The sequence below is a fragment of the Hyla sarda genome, chromosome 8 (genome assembly GCF_029499605.1).
Source record: "Hyla sarda isolate aHylSar1 chromosome 8, aHylSar1.hap1, whole genome shotgun sequence".
NCBI lineage: Eukaryota > Metazoa > Chordata > Amphibia > Anura > Hylidae > Hyla > Hyla sarda.
In genome coordinates, this window is record NC_079196.1 from 101,228,262 (window position 1) to 101,248,855 (window position 20,594).

The window sequence follows — 20,594 nt, forward strand, 5'->3', positions numbered from 1 at the left end:
CGTGATCTTCCACGTTGCACCCCGCTAGAATCAGCCCCCGGAGCGTGCTCGCTCCATGTCTGATTACTAGCGATCTAAGGGACGGAGCATAGTGACGTCACAGCTCCGCCCCAGTGTGACGTCACGGCTCCGCCCCCTCATTGCAAGCCTATGGAGGGGGCGTGACAGCTGAAAAAAACGAAAAAAAAAACGAAAAAAAAACTCTGGTCCTTAAGGGGTTAAGCTCCTCAGATAGGCTAAGTTTCTACTTGTTTTATTTTTACATTTTTTTTAAATGCCAAGAAAAACGCCAATTCTGCTGCATGGCGTTTTTTCAGCCAAAAAACGCTGCGGCCAGATGTTAGCTGTAAATCAATGAGAAATCGCAAAATTCTTATTCCACTTGGCGTTTGTTTAATCCTTTTGGTGTTTTTTTCACTCTTTTTTGGCATTTTCCAGCTCCTTGGCGATTTTCCAAAATCGCAGCATGTTGAGCCACTGGCGATTTTTTTGTCAAAATCTTAGCGTTTTTCTCCCATAGAAATCTATGGGAGTGAAAAAACGTCAAGAAAAACGATATGTGGGTTTTAACTGTGGCGTTTTTGCAGGAGGTTTTTATTCTTTTTTGGACTTTAGCGATCTAAAAAAGTGATGGAGATACCTTTTTTAATAAAATTTCGTAGGGTACCATTAAACAAAATAATAAAGATACAGTAGTGAAGGAAAAAATTGTATCTAACGAAATTTATATTTTTTATAAAATTTTTATTAATTTTTAAAACAGGGATCAATATATGTGGGCGGGTGGGGACCTAAAAATGTAGCCGACAATAATAAAAATGTAGTGTGTGTGCGTTTTTCACTTTTTTTCTTTATTTTTTACATTTTTTTAGGTAGTACTACTACTCCCAGCATGGAACACACTGTTCCATGATGGGAGTAGTAGTACCTGTACTAATTCACAGATCGCCCATTGCGACCCTCCTGTATAATGTATCTATGTGGCTGGCCACTCTTCTATGGTCCCCTGCACTGCCGTATATATGCACCTATTCATATTTCCCGCAGAGAGCTCTGATTGGCCAGAAGGTTCCAGCCAATGACAGCTCTCTGTGGGAAATAGGAATCTGTGTATATATACGGCAGTGCAGGGGATTATAGGAGAGCGGCTGCATCCATACATTATACAGGAGGATCACAGCGGGTGTCAGGAGTGACATCCACTGTGATCTTTCCTTAACTGCAAGTACTACTACTCCCAACATGGAGCACACTCTGCTCAATGCTGGGAGCTGTAGTACCTGCATTAATAGACAGATCGCAACAGGTGTCAGAAGTTACACTCGCTGCGATCTGTCTATTATTGCAGGTACTACAGCTCCCATCATGGAGCAGAGTGTGCTCCATGTTGGGAGTAGTAGTACCTGCAGGTAAGAACAGATCACAGCGGGTGTCACTGCTGACATCCGCTGCGATCGTCCTGTCTATAGCAGAGATGCAGAGCGGCTGTATACAGCACTCGCATCTCTGCACTATACTCCGGCCGGCCACTCACTCATTCATATTTCCCTCAGAGCTGTGATTGGCTGCAACCATCCGGCCAATCACCACTCTGGGCAGAAAATATGAATGAGTGATGTTCTATTCACATTACTGGCCAGAGTACAGAGCAGAGATTTGAGCGCTGTATAGAGCCGCTCCACATCTCTGCTATATTACGGACGATTGCATCGGGTGTCACGACTGACACCCGGAGCATATGTCTGTATGACAGTCTGTTCCATGCTGGGAGTAGTAGTACTACCTAAAAAAAAAATTTAATTTCGTAAAATTTTTTTTTTATTTGGTACCCAATCAATTTTGTAGAAACTTCGTAGAAAATGAAGTAGAAGCTTAGCCATACCATGGCTGCTACTGCCCACTGCAAGTGCAACTATCTATCACAGCAGAACTATCACAGTTATTATGCACGCTCGGCTTCTGGCTCTCAACAATATTTGGACCTACTACTGTTAGGGATGGATTAATGTGCGGCCTTAATCTGTGAGTGACTACCGCTATACTAATTTCCGACATAAGAAAATTCACACCAGGCCAGGTTGGCATGGGTTCTCTCCTCGCTACCCCAGGGAGTTCTGTTTATTACAGGAAGTAAATTTGGTTTTTACAAACTGAGAAAAAGGGGAGGGTGAAAGGTAAAATTATGCATCGTTCTATATGCTGATTGGTCATTTGAGAGTGGCGTAGCATAAATCATTATCTTGCAAGTCCTCTTAGCTTAAGATTTCAGCATCTTTCCACAAAATCCAATGTTTAGACGTCTTGTATCCATAGTCTCCATCTCAAGGCTCCAGTCTTAGCTACAGGCAAAGCGATAAGATGAAATGTTCTGCATTTAGCATTCTGATGTATCTGGGTTAAAGGGTAAGGGAACAGATATTTTTCCAGCAGCAATGGCATTTTAATATTAATATATATATATTAGTCATTAGAAACATAAGGGTCATCCCTATCACTACTAAGTGCTGTTAGGTGACTGTAATCAACATTTATTAATGTGTTTTTTTAGTCTTTTTAAATATGCAACACAAAGCGTTGGGAAGGTTTCAATTTTATTGCTTTTTTTCAGAGCACCATGTGATTTTACATTTTTTTTTTCATAGTTCATAAACATTAAAAACTTACTATACAGAGATTGTCCAATATTTGCCATATGCCATGACTTTTACTAATAAAAAACAAAACAAAAACAAGACAAGAAATACATTTTGCTCCTGCAATGACACATCATTAGTTGTGTAGGGCTGGATTCATACACATTTTAGGCCTTTTTTTAAATCAATATTTTTTTGTATGTCCAAAACATAAAAAAGGTGCAAATCTTTCCATTAAAGTATTTCTCTGTGTCGGTTCCACTCCTGGATTTGGTAAAACTACAGTCCAAGACACTATAGGCCTCATTTACTAAGCTGAAACCAACCGGTTATTGTCTGGTTATTTTGGCGCAGAGTGTCTGAGACATGTCTGCGCCAGTTTGCGACAGTGTGAAAAATCCAACAAACCCGACATTGCACAGTGAAAAGCCGAAAAGGGGCATGGTCTGTCGCAAAGGGGGCGTGGTCGGTCCGAAAAGGGGCGTGGTTTCACAACCCGACCTATTTACTATTGAATTCACAGAAAATCTTGTGGGTAAATGGCTGGAAATATCGACCTAGAAAAAGCTGGTCAGAAAATGTTCCCGACTTTTCCCAGTAGTAAATAGAGAGGAATCCTGAAAGTCTGAAACAACTTTTCCCACTAGTAAAAACCCGAAACTCTTAGTAAATGAGGCCCTATGAGTGTGAATCCAGCCTAACTTTAAAATGATCCAGCACCTCATTTTAAACATTTTGGTATCAGTACTCACATCTGGGTTGGAGGCTCACGCAGTGTTATGTTCCCATCAACATGACAGACACCTCAGCAGAATCTGCAGCAGATTTGCTCTGGGCCCAGTGAAGTCAATGGGTAGCAACATAATCCACAAGCAGAATTTCCGCTGTGGAAAACCTGCAGCGGATTATGTATGCGTGAACATACCATAAAGGGTCTGAATACTTATGTCAATGCAATATTTTAGCTTTTTTCTTTTCAATAAAATAGCATAGATTTCTAACATTTTGTTTTTACTTTGTCATAGGGTACTGAGTACAGAATGATTGGGATAAACTTGAACATTCATTATTTTAGTGCAAGGCTGCAACATAATTTATATTGTATCGTTTTATTATTTTGAATCCATTTCCAGGCTGAGGATGTAAAAAAAACTGCTATAAAACCTGCAGTATTTAAAAAAAAAAAAAAAAAAATGCTGTGTATAAAATCCTTCTTAACCCCTACAGGACCCATGTGGTAACGGTACGTCCCGACACCCTGGGTCTTAAGGACCAGGGACGTACATTTACGTCATGGGCAGTTCTGGTCCCCGCCGGGCGGGGATCTGAGTGGGATGCCTGCTGAAATCATTCAGCAGGCATCCCGTGCAAATGCCCAGGGGGGTCATCAGACCCCCCATGTCGGCGATCGCGGCAAATCGCAAGTGAATTCACACTTGCGATTTGCGCGATTCCGGGTCATTACGGGTCTATAGTGACCCGGAATGTAAGGGGGATTGCTGGTGTCTAAGACACCCACGATCCCCCTGAAGCGATGGGTGTGAGGTGGCAGGGGTGCCACCCCTCCTATCCCTGCTAATGGTGGTCTAGACGCGACCACCAATAGCAGATTGGGGGCGGGGGGTTTACTTTCGTTTTCCCCATCCTGCCCTCCCACAATAGGCGGGCCAGGACGGGGAAACGACGGGGACCGGCGCCGAAGTTCCACTTACCGATCCGGGCGGGCGACGGAGGCTGCGGGCGACGGAGATCGGCGGGCAGCGATGACGTGCGGCTGGATCCGACGGAAGTCGGTGAGTTGCCTAGCAACATCTGGAGGGTACAGTTTGAGACCATTATACAGTGGTACAACTCCCAGCATGCCCAGACAGCTGTTTGGGCATGCTGGAATATGTAGTTTTGCAACAGCTGGAGTGCTACAGTTCGAGACCACTATATAGTGGTCCCTAAACTGTAGCCCTCCAGATCTTGATAAAAATCCAACTCCTAGCATGCCCAAACAACTGTTTGCTGTCAGGGCATGCTGGGAATTGTAGTTTTGCAACAGCTGGAGGACCACAGTTTGGAGATCACTTTGCAGTGTTCTCTAAAACTGTAGCCCTCCAGATGTTGCAAAACTGCAAATCCCAGCATGTCCAAACAGCAATCAGCTGTCTCGGCATGCTGGGAGTTGTACTTGCCTACCTCCAGCTATTGCATAACTACATCTCCCAGCATGCCCTTCGGCGATCAGTACATGCTGGGAGTTGTAGTTTTGCAACAGCTGGAGGCACACTGGTTAGAAAATACTGAGTTAGGTAACAGAACCTAACTGAAGGTTTTCCAACCAGTGTGTCTCCAGCTGTTGCAAAAGTACAACTCCCAGCATGCACGGTCTGTCAGTACATGCTGGGAGTTGTAGTTTTGAAACAGCTGGAGGTTTGCACCCCCCCCCCCCCACCGCCCCCCGGGTGAACGTACAGGGTAGGTTTACAGTAAGTTTCCTGCTTCAAGTTTGGGCTGCGGTAAATTTTTCGCCGCAGCTCAAACTCCTAGCGAGAAACTCACCGCAACACGTCAGTGCGAATGTACCCTAAAAACACTACACTACACTAACACATATTAAAGAGTAAAACACTACATATACACATACCCCTTACACTGCCCCCCCCCCCCCCCCCCCCCCAAAAAATAAAAATGAAAAACATATTGTATGGCAGGGTTTCCAAAACGGAGCCTCCAGCTGTTGCAAAATAACAACTCCCAGCATTTCCAGACAGCCACTGACTGACCCGGCATGCTGGGAATTTAGCAACCGCTGGAGGCACCCTGTTTGGGAATCACTGGCGTAGAATACCCCTATGTCCACCCCTATGCAATCCCTAATTTAGTCCTCAAATGCGCATGGAAGCTCTCTCACTTCGGATCCCTGTCGTATTTCAAGGAAAGAGTTTAGGGCCACATATGGGGTATCTCCATACTCGGGAGAAATTGCACTACAAATTTTGGGGGGCTTTTTCTCCTTTTGCCCCTTATGAAAAGGAAAAGTTGGGGCTACACCAGCTTGTTAGTGTAAAAAAAGTAAAAAAATGTACACTAACATGCTGGTGTTGCCCTTTACTTTTTATCTTCACAAGCGTTAAAAGGAAAAAAAGACCCCCAAAATTTGTTACGCAATTTCTCCTGAGTACAGAAATATGTGGGCGTAAAATGCTCTGCGGGCGCACAACAAGGCTCAGGAGTGAGAGTGCACTATGTACATTTGAGGCCTAAATTGGTGCTTTGCACAGGGGTGGCTGATTTTAGAGCGGTTCTGACATAAACGCAAAAAAATAAATACCCACATGTGATCCCATTTTGGAAACGACACCCCTCACGTAATGTAATAAGGGGTACAGTGAGCATTTACGCCCCACAGGTGTCTGACAGATTTCGGAACTGTGGTCCGTGAAAATGAAAAACATTTTTTTCATTTGCACAGCCCACTGTTCCAAAGATCTGTCAAACGCCAGTGGGGTGTAAATACTCACTGCATCCCTTATTAAATTCTGTGAGGGGTGTAGTTTCCAAAATAGGGTCACATGTGGAGGGTCCACTGTTCTGGCACCACGGGGGGGGGGGGGGCTTTGTAAACGCACATGGCCCCTGACTTCCATTCCAAACAATTTTTTTCCCAAAAGCTCAATGGCGCTCCTTCTCTTCTGAGCATTGTAGTGCGCCAGCAGAGCACTTGACGTCCACACATGGGGTATTTCCATACTCAGAAGAGATGGGGTTACAAATTTTGGGGGGTATTTTCTGCTATTAACCCTTGCAAAAGTGTGAAATTTGGGGGGAAACACATTTTAGTGAAAAAAATAATTTTTTTTACATATGCAAAAGTCGTGAAACACCTGTGGGGTATTAAGGCTCACTTAATTCCTTGTTACGTTCCTCAAGGGGTCTAGTTTCCAAAATGGTATGCCATGTGTTTTTTTTTTTTTGCTGTTCTGGCACCAAAGGGGCTTCCTAAATGCAACATGCCCCCCAAAAACCATTTCAGAAAAACGTACTCTCCAAAATCCCCTTGTCGCTCCTTCGCTTCTGAGCCCTCTACTGCGCCAGCCGAACAATTTACACAGACATATGAGGTATGTGCTTACTCGAGAGAAATTGGGCTACAAACATAAGAATACATTTTCTCCTTTTACCCCTTGTAAAAATTCAAAAATTGGGTCTACAAGAACATGCCAGTGTAAAAAATTAAGATTGTGAATTTTCTCCTTCACTTTGCTGCTATTCCTGTGAAACACCTAAAGGGTTAAAACGCTGACTGAATGTCATTTTGAATACTTTGGGCGGTGCAGTTTTTATAATGGGGTCATTTGTGGGGTATTTCTAATACGAAGACCCTTCAAATCCACTTCAAACCTGAACTGGTCCCTGAAAAATAGCGAGTTTGAAAATTTTGTGAAAAATTGGAAAATTGCTGCTGAACTTTGAAGCCCTCTGGTGTCTTCCAAAAGTAAAAACACGTCAATTTTATTATGCAAACATAAAGTAGACATATTGTATATGTAAATCAAATTTTTTTTAATTTGGAATATCCATTTTCCTTACAAGCAGAGAGCTTCAAAGTTAGAAAAATGCAAAAATTTTTAATTTTCCATCAAATTTGGGGATTTTTTACCAAGAAAGGATGCAAGTTACCACAAAATTTTACCACTGTGTTAAAGTAGAATATGTAACGAAAAAACAGTCTTGGAATCAGAATGATAACTAAAAGCATTCCAGAGTTATTAATGTTTAAAGTGACAGTGGTCAGATGTTCAAAAAACGCTCTGGTCCTAAGGTGTAAAATGGCCTGGTGCTTAAGGGGTTAAAGGGGTACTCCGCTGGGAAAATGTTTTTTTTTTTTTTTTTTTTTTAAATCAACTGGTGCCAGAAAGTTAAACAGATTTGTAAATTACTTCTATTTCAAAATCTTAATCCTTTCAGTAATTATCAGATGCTGTATGCTCCACAGGAAGTGCTTTTCTTTTTGAATTTCCTTTCTGTCTGACCACAGTGCTCTTTGCTGACACCTCTGTCCATGTCAGGAACTGTCCAGAGCAGGAGAGGTTTGCTATGGAGATTTTCTCCTGCTCTGGACAGTTCCTGACATGGACAGACAGAAAGAAAATTCAAAAAGAACAGAACTTCCTGTGGAGCCTACAGCAGCTAATAAAGTACTGGAAGATTTTTATAAGATTTTTTATTTTTATAGTAAAGTAATTCACAAATCTGTATAACTTTCTGGTATCACTTGATTTAAAAGAAAATGTTTTCCAGTGGAGTACCCCTTTAAGGGTAGGGTCACACATGCCATATTTTGCTGCGTATTTTCCTACCAATGAAGTCAATTGGTAGCAAAATATGCAGCTGATTTCGATACCCATTGACTTCAATAGTAGGAAAATACGAATAAGCAAATATGTAGCAAAAAGAGGCACATCAAGTCTTTTTTTCTACACTATATAATTTTATGTCAGATCAATTTGTGATCTGTTTTCAACAATGCAAGTTTAAGCTCATGCAAGGTAAAAATCTTTGAGTCCTAATTTAATATTTGCCACAATGGAAATGTGTGGCCACCAACAGCTAATTTAGTCATAATTGAGGGGATTGAAAGGAGTTTCTGCTACTGGACCCATGATGAGCAGCAGATTGACTGCAGGTCTGCATTTGTCCTTTTTAGGATGACCCCTTATAGGATGACGTTGGTCACTAAATATAATCATGTATTTTACAGACATTATAACAGAGTTTAAAGGGGTACTCCGGCGCTTAGACATCTTATCCCCTATCCAAAGGATAGGGGATAAGATGCCTGATTGCGGGGGTCCTGCTGCTGGGACCCCCGTGATCTTGCACGCAGCACCCCAGTTAAAATCAGTCCCTGGAGCATGTTCGCTCCGGGTCTGATTACCAGCGACCCCGTGTGACGTCACGCGCCGCCCCTCAATGAAAGCCTATGGGAGGGGGCGTGACAGCTATCCCTTTAAAGTATACTGTGCTTTTGGATACCCTCCTGTTTATGATAAAATTTTATACATTTCGGTTCTTTCTTATAGTTTACAATAAGTTACATGAAAAGAAAATTATGGCTTAAAACAATGAGCTAGATGAACCAGTTCTAACATCACAAGTAAAAGTAATCCTCAAAGGTTTGAAAAAGGTTTTTTAGGGCTTCTTTACACATACTATTTTTTCAGTGTTTTTAAAAGCTTGTAAAAAAACACCTCAAATTTCTAGTGTTTATCGTTTGGATGGCATTTTATAAACATGCATTTCATTTTGTCCTACATTGGAACCTGTGGCAAAACCACTATACCCAGACCATGGCAAAACCACTATACCCAGACCATGCTGCTTTAAAAAAAAATAAAAAAAAATCGCAACTGCGCTCAGACATGGAACAAAAACAAAAAATATTTTTGTAATTTTCAATATTTGACTAAACTAACACAACATTATTTTACCTAAAACACACAAATCCAGCTCAATGTTGGTTGCACACACCGCATTATTCGGAAAAACATTGAAGTTGGATTGATAGACATTCAGATCCCTGTATCATGGAAGGACTGGGAGATGAGGGCAAGTGATGAGGCATGCCAGGCTCTGACACTTGAGCAGCTGGGCTCCACCTCCTTGATACTTGGCTGAGCACTATAATGGTGACTTTATAAGTTTGGTAACCACCATGTGCTCCAGAAAAGGTGTCGTTTTCTTCTAAAACTGTATGTTCTAGGAATGGATGTACCAAAAGTCTGCCTCTGCCTAAGGGTATGTTCACACGAGTAGATCCCAAACACGAATTACGATACGGATCCGCCACTGAAGGACCGCTGCATGCTGCCTTTACAGGTGCCTTTTCAGAGCGGCAATACACCGCTACAAGCAGACACACTGCATGCGCAGTATACTCGCACATCGCAGCAGCTGTCGGCCTAGCTCATTGAGCAGGGGGAGCGGCCGCGATATGTGTGAGTACACCACGCATGCGCAGCGACTCGCACATCACTACAGTGAGTCTGCTTGTAGCAGCGTATTGCCGCTCAGAGCTAAAGCGGCGGATCCACAGCGTAATACGCGCTGGGGATACGCTCGTGTAAACGTACCCTTAGACTGTATTTCAGGTTTAACAGCAGCTTGTTTTGTGCGCAGTAGGCCCATCAGAGGCTGCTTATTGAGAAAAGAAAAAAAAAAGACAGCATGGATCCTGATGCTGCGCACTTCCCCTGGTTTATAACTAGTGATCGCAGGAATGAGACGCAGTGAGATAAAAACTTTCACTTGTCTGAGCAACATGTCAAAAATTTTTTTTTTTTTATGATAGTTACCTTTAATTTCTCTACAGCTTGTTCCAAATTATTATGCAAATACTATTTAAGTCTCACAAAGATTAAATATTTTATTTTTCAGTTTAACACATGGATGGCATTGTCTCAGGGCTCTTTTGATCACTGAAAACAATCTCGGACACCTGTGATAATTAGATTGGCAGGTTATGGCGGTTCCACGGTATATAACAGTATTTCTATTCCTTCCTTCCTCCCCCCCCCCCCCCCACCCCAAAATTAACTATCAGCCCAGCACTGCGCTGTCCCCATCGGGGTAAATACTCACATATCACCCGCAAGCGCTGCCCTCCTCGTCCTCCTGCTTGTTGCGGCCACCGGCGCTGACACTCTATAGCTGTACGTTATCCCTATGCCCGGGCTGCAAAAGGTAAACAAAATGAACTTTAACGCACGTTCCTACATCGGCCTTAAGCTGGGGACGGGAACATCGGAGAGCCCACTGTCACGTAAGAAGCCGGCTTCTTACATGACAGTGTGCTCAAACCCTCACCGGCCGAGGCGGAACATCACTGCGGCCGGTGATAGGCTGACGGCTGTCCCACGTTCCATTCCCGACGGGGAAGGTGAGTTAAAGTTGATTTTGTTTACCATTTGCAGCCCGGGCATAGGGATACCGCACAGCTATAGAGTGTCAGTGCTGGCGGCCACAACAAACAGGACGAGTAAGGCAGGGCTTGCGGGTGATATGTGGGTATTTACCCTGATGGGGACAGCGAAGCGTTGATAATTAATTAGGGGGGGGGGGGGGGAGAACAGCGCTCGTGGGTCACATATGATTAGTTCCCCGATGGGGACAGTGCAGCGCAGGGCTGATAATTAATTCATTCCCGAGGGGGAGGGGCCAAACCGGTATTGCGGTATGGGGAAAAATTCATATAAAGCCGGGCAAAAATTTCGGTATTCGGTATGAACCGGTATACCGCCTCATGCCGCAAAGAATACTTCTGCATCAATGGCTGCCATGGGGTTAAAAGGAGAGAAAGTCATGGTGTGGCCTCCATCCTCCCCTGACCTCAATCCTATTGAGAAACTTTGGAGCATCCTCCAGCAAAAGATCTATGAGGGTGGGAGGCAGTTTACATCAAACAGCAGCTCTGGGAGGCTATTCTGACATCTTGCAAACAAATTCAAGAAGAAACTGTCCAAAATGTTCGATGTATGGAAGACTTGTGAAGCTGCTATCAAATAAGGGGTCCTATGTTAAAATGTAACATGACCTATTAAAATGTTTAAAAAGTAAAAATGTAGTTAAAAGTTGGACTGAAATATCTTTTGATTTCAGTAAATATGCTGCAAACACAACAAATGACAATTTCCAGTTCTTTACAACCTATAAAGTGTTTTGAAACTTACTGTGCATAATAATTTGGAACAGTGCATTGTAAGTTTTTTATGTTTAAAAGAACAATTATGGACATTTATCAACGGGTTTAGTCAGGTTTTCTTTACTATAATTGTCGCAACTGCGACTACGCGATTTTTCGTGCGACATTTTGACTGGAAAGCGAGAAAAGCAAGTTTTCCAAAAATTAACTACGTAGTAATAATTTTAAAATGGACTACGGGTAGTCAGGTATTTATTAACTGCGACAGTCGCAACTGCGCAAAAAAAAGTCGCAACAGGATTAAAAATTGACTAAATTTACTCCAGCTCAAACATGGAGCAGAAAAAGCTACTACTAAAGTAAAAAAGGAAAAATTGCTTACGTGAAAAAAAATTATCAACAGGCTGAAACCAGTTGATAAATAAGTCACACATAAGCAAAAAAAAAGTAAAGAAAAAATTACTAAAAAAAAGAATACATAAGCAAATATTGATAAATGTCCCTCAATACTGTTATCATTAGGAGGTTTGTTCAATAAAATTTGAATTGTACTCTTAATAGTTGATAACATAAGAATTATGCTGACTGTTATTTACATCAATAATTTAGGTAAATGAGAAAAATATAATTTGCATAATAATTTGGAACAGGGTGTACTTGTACAGGTTTCCCCACAGATAACACCTGAGAGCTGGAAGGGTCAAACAGCAAAAACTGCTTACTGTCAAAGACCTCTCCAACATGAAGGGACGGTACAATGTGGAGAATTACTTTAAAAGCACATCTTTCACCTGAACTAACCTTTGTAACGTAGCCCCATAGGCACATATTCATTATTGTACTAACATGCCTTTATTTTATTAACAGCCCGGTTTGTGCAGTATGCTCATGCACAAGTACTGTGGTTTCACCTGTTTAACCCTTGTCAGTCAGTCCACTTGTCACAGTCACTAGAGTGCTCTGTGCACTCCAGGAACAGCGTCCAAACCCAACCCAAGGTCAAAACTTCACCAGAAACCACAGTACTGATACACAAGCACAGAGTAGCCGAGTAGCCCTGTGTTAGTCTAAGACCAGTCCCATTTGGGTGTGAGTCGTGTCGGATTGGCTCTGCTCCCTACCTGCTGGCTCCACCTCCAGGACAATGATAATGGATTTACAAAGTCCTTTTTTTCTTCGTTTCAGCCACCACAATCTATATATATAAAACTCAACGTGTGTATGTATGTATGTATGTGTGTATGTTCCAGCATCACGTCCAAACGGCTAAAGATATTAACATGAAACTTGGCACACATGTTACTTATATGTCAACAACGAACATAGGATAGGTGATTTAACCCTTACTCACCCCCATTTGCAGGGGCGGGGTTTATGTTTAAAGTCCTATACAAGTCAATGGGAAATATATATTACTGCATAACTTCCAAACAGTTGGAGATATTTCGATAATACTTGGTCACATGTTACTGATATGTCCACTTAAAATATAGGATAGTTAATTTAACCCTTAACTACCCCCATTTGTGAGGGTTGGGGGTTTTGTTTAAAGTCCCATGCAAATCAATGGGAAATGTATGTTCCCACATAACTTCCGTACAGCTGGAGATATTTCAATAACTGGTCACATATTACAGGTCGGAATATGAGGACGGGATGAGAGGTCAAGATAGGAGGTCAAGAAAGGAGGACAGGATGGTCGGGATAGGAGGTCGAGTTAGGAGGTCGGGATATGAGGACGGGATAGGAGGTTGGGATAGGAGGACGGGATAGGAGGACGGGATAGGAGGACCGGGATAGGAGGACCGGGATAGGAGGACCGGGATAGGAGGACCGGGATAGGAGGACCGGGATAGGAGGACCGGGATAGGAGGACCGTGATAGGAGGACCGCGATAGGAGGACCGCGATAGGAGGACCGCGATAGGAGGACGCGATAGGAGGACGCGATAGGAGGACGCGATAGGAGGACGCGATAGGAGGACGCGATAGGAGGACGGGATAGGAGGACGGGATAGGAGGTCGCGATAGAAGGTCGTGATATGAGGATGGGAAAGGAGGACAGGAAAGGAGGTCGGGGAAAGGAGGTCGGGGAAAGGAGGTCGGGATAGGAGGTCGGGATCGGAGGACGGGATCGGAGGACGGGATCGGAGGACGGGATCGGAGGACGGGATCGGAGGACGGGATAGGAGGACGGGATAGGAGGACGGGATAGGAGGACGGGATATGAAGTCAAAAGCTTCCTCCTTTGTTTATTTTCCTCCCCAACAAGGATTAGGAAGGAAAAACCGGGCAACGCCGGGTACTCAGCTAGTTTAAAATAAAAGTATGTCAGGACATAGCACAGTAAGGTGGAATATATGCTTATGGGGCTACATTATAAGGGTCAGTTGACAGATGCACTTTAACTAATCTTAATGTATAAATATAGTGCCTTACTGACATTGAATAACAAACTTAATAGAATATTTTTAACTGAATAGGGTAATCTGAGTAATCTGTGATGATATAAACAGGAAGAACAAACTGCTTAACATACATAGACCTGAGATGAAGGTATAAATAAAGTTATTTCCCTTTTGTTCAATAGGGTCTATCCTTTCTGTTAGTTTTATATTGCACACAGTACAGTAAAGTTATAATAATACATCTTCAGGACTGTTGTGATTCCAGGTTCTTGGATTTTTGAAACCATTAGATGCCTAAAAAGTATCTGCATCATTTGTTTCCTGCAGGTCCCTGATGATTTGTGAAATGCTGGTGCTATAATAATGGAAAAGTCTTTGGCACACATGCTCACATCAACATGTACGCAGTCAGGGAATTCAGGCCAAGTGTCATGTTTGGTAACCCAGTGCCGGACTATTTTCACTGAATGTTAGTTTTAAGGACTCCCAGAACAAATAAATGTGCCCTATAAAAGCACTTTATACTGTATGGGAGGTCTGATATTGTCCATCTCCAAAACATCCAGAATAACATCCAGAATATTTAGTCAGTTTGTTTCCTTAAAGTGAGGCTTAAATGGAACAAGAGGTTTAGGAAACACAACCTTTCTTCGTAGAGTATAAGTTGGCTGTGGCATTTGTTTAATGGTCTTGCCATATTTCATGTACTCCAAATCACTGACATCTTTGTTGACTTTTGTCAAAATGGACAAAATATCTTCTCCTCTGTAGAGAAATACATAGCACATTATTCTCTAGTCATAAAAACAGTCAATGAAAGCATTCAATAACCTTTTCACAGTACTACTGTGAAAAGTAAGAGTTCTTATTGACTATTAAAGGAATGAAAAGTAAGAGGTTTACTGACTATTAGAGTGTACCTGTCGTTAACAAAAACTTTCGATATAATGTAGATAATACTATTATATGTATATTTGTAATATACATGATTAAAACTATTTTTATATTTTTGGGTGAAAACATGCTGTCCCTGCAGCTATTGCCTGTGTGTCTCTATGAGGAGACCAAATAAAGGAAGTGAGGGCAGGACAAGCAGGGTTCTGTGCAGGCTCCTGGCTTGTCAATTATCCTGATGTGTGAGCCAGGGGCGACAGAGGCACAAAGCCTCACTGCACAGAGCCCTGCTTGTCCTCACTTCACAGAACCCTGCTTGTCCTCAGTGCACAGAGCCCTGCTTGTCCTCACTGCACATAGCCCTGCTTGTCCTCACTTCACAGAGCCCTGCTTGTCCTCACTGCACATAGCCCTGCTTGTCCTCACTGCACAGAACCCTGCTTGTCCTCACTTCACAGAACCCTGCTTGTCCTCAGTGCACAGAGCCCTGCTTGTCCTCAGAGCACAGAGCCCTGCTTGTCCTCAGTGTACAGAGCCCCGCTTGTCCTCAGTGTACAGAGCCCCGCTTGTCCTCAGTGTACAGAGCCCCGCTTGTCCTCAGTGTACAGAGCCCCGCTTGTCCTCAGTGTACCGAGCCCTGCTTGTCCTCAGTGTACGCGGCCCTACTTGTCCACCCACACTTCCTATATTTGGACTTCTCACAGAGACAGAAAATGCCTGTAGGGACAAAAATATACACATATTTTAACCAATGTATTTTAGAATTATACATATAATGGTATCATCTACATTATATAAAAGTTTTTTGTTAACGACAGGTACACTTTAAAGGGATGAACCAATTACACTGTTAACTATTTAAAACCAGATACTAATTAATAAATATTCTTTTTTTCTTTTTAACTTGGTTGTAATTGCGTAGAATTTCGGTGTTTAGACCCCGACCAATGTCTAAGTATCAACCAGAGAATCGTGCATAGTTTTTGTTAATGACAGAGACACTTTAACCCAATATGGACTTTGGTTTTTCCATTTTTGTTTTGTTTTTTCTCCTTAACATAACACCATAACACTTTTTTTTTTTTTAGTTTATCTTTTCTAAAGAGCCATGTGAGGACTTGTATTTGTGGGAGCAATAGTATTTTGTAATGATACTTTTTATTTTACCATAAAATATACTGTGAAACTGAGAAAAAAATATTTACAATCTGGAATAGAAAAAATAAAACAGCAGTGTTGATAATTTACGGTTTTGTTTGTTTTTCTACAATTCCCTTTGTGGTAAAACATGGTTCATTTATTTAACACATCAGTATGATTAAAACAATACCCAATTAATATAGGTACTGTTGTATTTTACTACTTCAAAAAATATTTATATATAATGCATTAAATTGTCCTATTTTGACCCCTATAACTTTTTTTAATTTTTCTGTCTACAGAGCTATGTGGGGTACTCTTTTTTGTGCTGTAATCTATAGTTTTGGCAATACTATTTAGGGGTAGATGTGACTTTTTGACCACTTTTTATCCCAATTTTCTGGGATGTGCCTGCAATTCTGGCATTTGTTTTTTGTTTATGCCGTTCACCATGCAGTATCAATAACTGTATGTTGTATATGGTTCAGACATTTCTGCACATGTTTATTTTTTGTTTACATTTTTTGTTTACATTTTTGTTTAAAAAATGTTGTAAAAACGTAAACAGTTTTTAGTCTCTATATGAGACTTATTGATCGTTGCAATACTACTGTATTGTATTAATCCATTTACTCAGCAATCTACTATTACAACTTGCCTATAGCAGCCTGTAGCAGTAGATCTATCATGCAACCACGGATGCCTAGGAAAGGCCTTGGACTGCAATGACAGCTGCATCTGAAGGGTTAAACAGCTGGCATTGGAACTTGTGCTAGCTATAGACAGAAGCTGAAAGCTGATGCGTTCACCCCTGGTAAACAACAGTGCAAACTCAATCACACTGATGTCTGCGTCCAAAACAACGCAATGTCACAGACCAAAATCCTGCTCCTATTGAATAGAATGGGAGCAGGGGAAGCTTGCTCTTTTCAGTGCTTAAGCTCCCAGAGAAGTCAAGGAAAGCTTCAGGGCTGCCCACATTCACAGCCCCTCCCCCTATGTATTGCAGCACTTTACATGCCCGTTTTGTGCCTGTGTAAACCCATTCTTAGATAGTGTATGCTCATGTGTGGGGAGGAGGGTGGCACATGTCCAACCACTGCTGTATTCTGATGGGAGACTCCCATTTCAAGATCACATAGAGTCCCAGGAATAAATGTTAATGGTCTGAAAACCCCTTTATGTACAAAACAGGCTGCATCCTTCGGGAGTTAAAGGGGTACTTCGGTGGAAAACGTTATTTTTTTAAATGAATTCATCCTAGAGGACTGTAATATACATCTTTTACAGAGACAGTTTAGACTCATTGTGCACTATATACATGCAAAGTGCCGGACTATTGGAATTCTGAATTATCGGATATTATCTATATAACAGCATTTTTTACATCATTTAGGCAGCAATTCATTTACCATTAGGGCCCAATGGTTAAATGTTTACAAAATTAGTGCAAATTATTTTAAATAAGAGTTTTTATCTTATTAGATTTTATTTTGTTTGATTTATTGTTTAAATTTATGGTCTAAGTTGTAAAATAAATGTTATCATTTCTTGAAACATATGGTTTCCATTTATTGTTGTGTACCATCTAGTATGGTGAGATCCTTAAGGTGTGGTTAATATATTTTCATAGCTTTTAGAATTTTGGGTCGGTGGGGATCGATCTTTTGGCCACATATACCTCGGATACTCGGTTGTGAGATGCACACATATTTTCTAGATTTGTAAATTATTAGGTGCTGAATACTACAGAGGAAATTATTTTCTTTTTGGAACACATAGCTCTCTGCTGAATCACGAGCATAGTGCTCTCTGCTGACATCTCTGTCCATTTTAAGAACTGTCTAGAGTATGAGAAAACCCCCATAGCAAACATATGCTGCTCTGGACAGTTCCTAAAATAGACAGAGATGTCAGCAGAGAGCACTGTGCTCGTGATGTCAGCAGAGAGAGCTCTGTGTTCCAAAAAGAAAAGAATTTCCTCTGTAGTATTCAGCAGCTAATAAGTACTGGAAGGATTAAGATTTTTTTTTAACAGAAGTAATTTACAAATCTGTTTAACTTTCTGGCACCAGTTGATTAAAAAAAAAAAAAAAAAAGTTTTCCACCAGAGTACCCCTTTAAACTTACTAGACAATTTTAATAATTTGTCTTAAAAATTGTTTTTAAAGGGTATCTCAGATGCTTTTTTTTGAAAAATGACTGCACTGTGTACTTTATTTTCCTAATTTTGGAATATTTTTTCTTATAGCTCTGAGTTGTTACATTCATCTGTTATTGTTACTAGTAATGTATGACTAAGGGCCCTTTTACACAGGCAGACGAGAGGCAAACAATAAGCACCAATCTCTCTGATCAGCGCTTGTTTGCTGTACATTTACAAGGTTCAATCAACCATGTGGCCTATTAAATTTATCACTGTCAGCTACACGACTACTGTTTACACAGGAAGATGTGCAGCCTATAGGGAGAAATTATATGGCTGCACTAAAGATGTGACAGATGAGCATTTGCTTCTTCATCAGCTGATCGCTGGTTCTTTTACAATGACTATTGAGAACACCCGATAATCAGGCCATGTAATAGGGCCTTAAATCGCCAAATGTGAGTTACCAGTTGAGGGTGGCCTACACTTTCTGAGACTAATTATGGCTGACAGTGGCAGACAGCATGGGGACCGCCCTCAACTAGCAACACTCAATTGGCAATTTTCTAGTAACATTAACAGAGGAACCATATAATACAGAGCTTAAAAATAAAAAAAATTTAAAAGATGCTCAGGAACTGTTATTTCATGGGGAATACAAGTATTTACTAAAATAGGCTGTTCAGAAAAGGTTCTCCTTAGGGCAAGCAGGCAATATGCATTAACTAAAAGCTAGTACATATGGGTCCCCTAACTAATGCGATTGGGTAAAGTGATTCTATGTAGACTAAAAGGGGCTATTCGGACACAACCCAAAATATTTTAACTCTACTAATGATACTCTAAAGTATGTATAGCTTGATTGACTCATAAATGATTATGTATACACAAACACATTCTTGTTTTTATAAACTTGCTTACCTCGGGACCATTTGTGCCAAATTTTCACATAGAGCTTGGATGTACCATGACCCTTTTCGGATATCACGAAATGAGTAGTAGCCATCCACTGTTGACATTCCAATTAAAATATCTGCATCATCAGGTATTGTTCTTCTATCTCTCTTCTCGTCAACAGAAGAAATTGCATCTGCTTCAATAGCATGTGCACCTTGAAAACTTTTTCCTTGACACGCCTGTATAAAGAACAACTTTGGTTTTTCAGCCAATGTTGAGCAATTTGTGGAAGAGAAATATGATGTCACTTCACTTAAAAGTATAATTTCACTGTCAGACCCATAGACTGCTTGTGATTTTCCATGAGTCAAAATACAGCAAACAAAGCAGTCTCTCTCCGTATGATCCCTGTTCTGGAACTCTTTCAAGCATTCATGGATTTGCAGTGTTGACATGTCTTTGCGAATCTCCACTTCCAGACCCAGCCATGTAAACACATTATTTAGGAACTCTGTGAGATTGAAAAAGTTTACAAGATAAATAACTCTGACATATTTTATAGAGAATCTTTTGATTTATCTAGAAAAAAAAAAAAGAATTATTTACAATGGGACAACCCCTTTAATGTATTTTGTCACTTGAATCACACTGCATATGATAGAATACAGAAGGGGGCATGTACAGTAGTGGAACATGATGAGGTTGCTCCATCAGTAGTAGGTGTCATATGTAACATCCAGCTGATGTTCTGATGCAATGGCCAGAGCTAAATCCAGTCCTGGCAGTTTAACCAATTAGATGGCACATTCAATAGCAACCATTGCGCCTATACGGTGCGAAGGAAGAAGACTTTCTCTTTAAGTACACTGGTACTCCTGTGATGAAATTCCTGGGTGCTGGGTGGTTGCCATGACATCCAGAGATCTGGCAAAGGGTCTGCCATGGCTGCGAGCCTATTAGGACCTACGTAAGGCAGGGCCTAACAGGCTAGCTGTCAAAGACATAATACACTGCAATGCAAAAATATTTCAGTGTAGTATGGAAGAGACCAAATAATTGCATGTCCAATAGTGGGACAAAATAAATAAATAAATACACAAAAATGCCGGTTTCCATATGCAATTTCATATAGTGCAACTTTTTCAGTCCAATAATTCTCTTTGTCCCTGCCCAGTACTTATTACCAGGTATTATGCTTCTTCTAATCTAGATCACCTAGGAATACTATATGGACCATTTTTTATACCCTAGATCATCAGTTGCAAATATGCTTACATCTGTATTTTGGATACACTAAAGCAATAAAAACTATTGGTATTTAAAAAATTGTGTAAAAACATGAAATTAAAATGATATGTCTCACCTGCATCTTTTTCAGTCCCTCGTCTTGGATCACTCTTCATAAATTCAGAATTATTAATAACCAAGCAGTAGCCTCTGTGTTTCCGATTCATTGGATACACCTGTAGGATATCAAGCTTTAAAAAAAAAAAAAAAAGGTGGAGGCATCATGTTAAACTGGCTACTAAGCGGCTGCACTGTGAAATATCTGTGCACAGAAACGATAAAGCTGTATAAAAGAATTGGGAACATCATTACAACTACAAATATTTATTGAATTTAGTGTTACATGGGAATGATTATAAAATGGTAATGATCTACTGCTCTCTCCAGATTTGTGTTTAGCCCTGCTGAAACCTTACATCAGAAAAGGACAAATGCTGGATTTTACACACAGTGTAAACATTATGCTGAGGAACAGACCTAAAATCGATAATGAAATAAACA

The 20,594-nt window shown here is 41.0% G+C and overlaps 1 protein-coding gene across 3 annotated transcripts in view; it reads right to left on the reverse strand.

The window, feature by feature from the left end:
- Positions 1–2,017: 2,017 nt before the first annotated feature.
- The window catches only part of CASP10 (caspase 10), a 73,472-nt gene continuing 54,895 nt past the window's right edge, over positions 2,018–20,594 (reverse strand). For all 3 annotated transcript variants that reach the window (XM_056534121.1, XM_056534122.1, XM_056534123.1), the window contains 4 exons: positions 20,170–20,284; positions 18,831–19,317; positions 14,374–14,494; positions 2,018–2,391 (listed from right to left, as the gene is read on the reverse strand). In XM_056534121.1, coding sequence (XP_056390096.1) covers positions 2,293–2,391; positions 14,374–14,494; positions 18,831–19,317; positions 20,170–20,284 — 822 coding nt within the window. In that variant the 3' untranslated portion in view covers positions 2,018–2,292. The remainder of the gene's footprint in view (positions 2,392–14,373; positions 14,495–18,830; positions 19,318–20,169; positions 20,285–20,594) is intronic.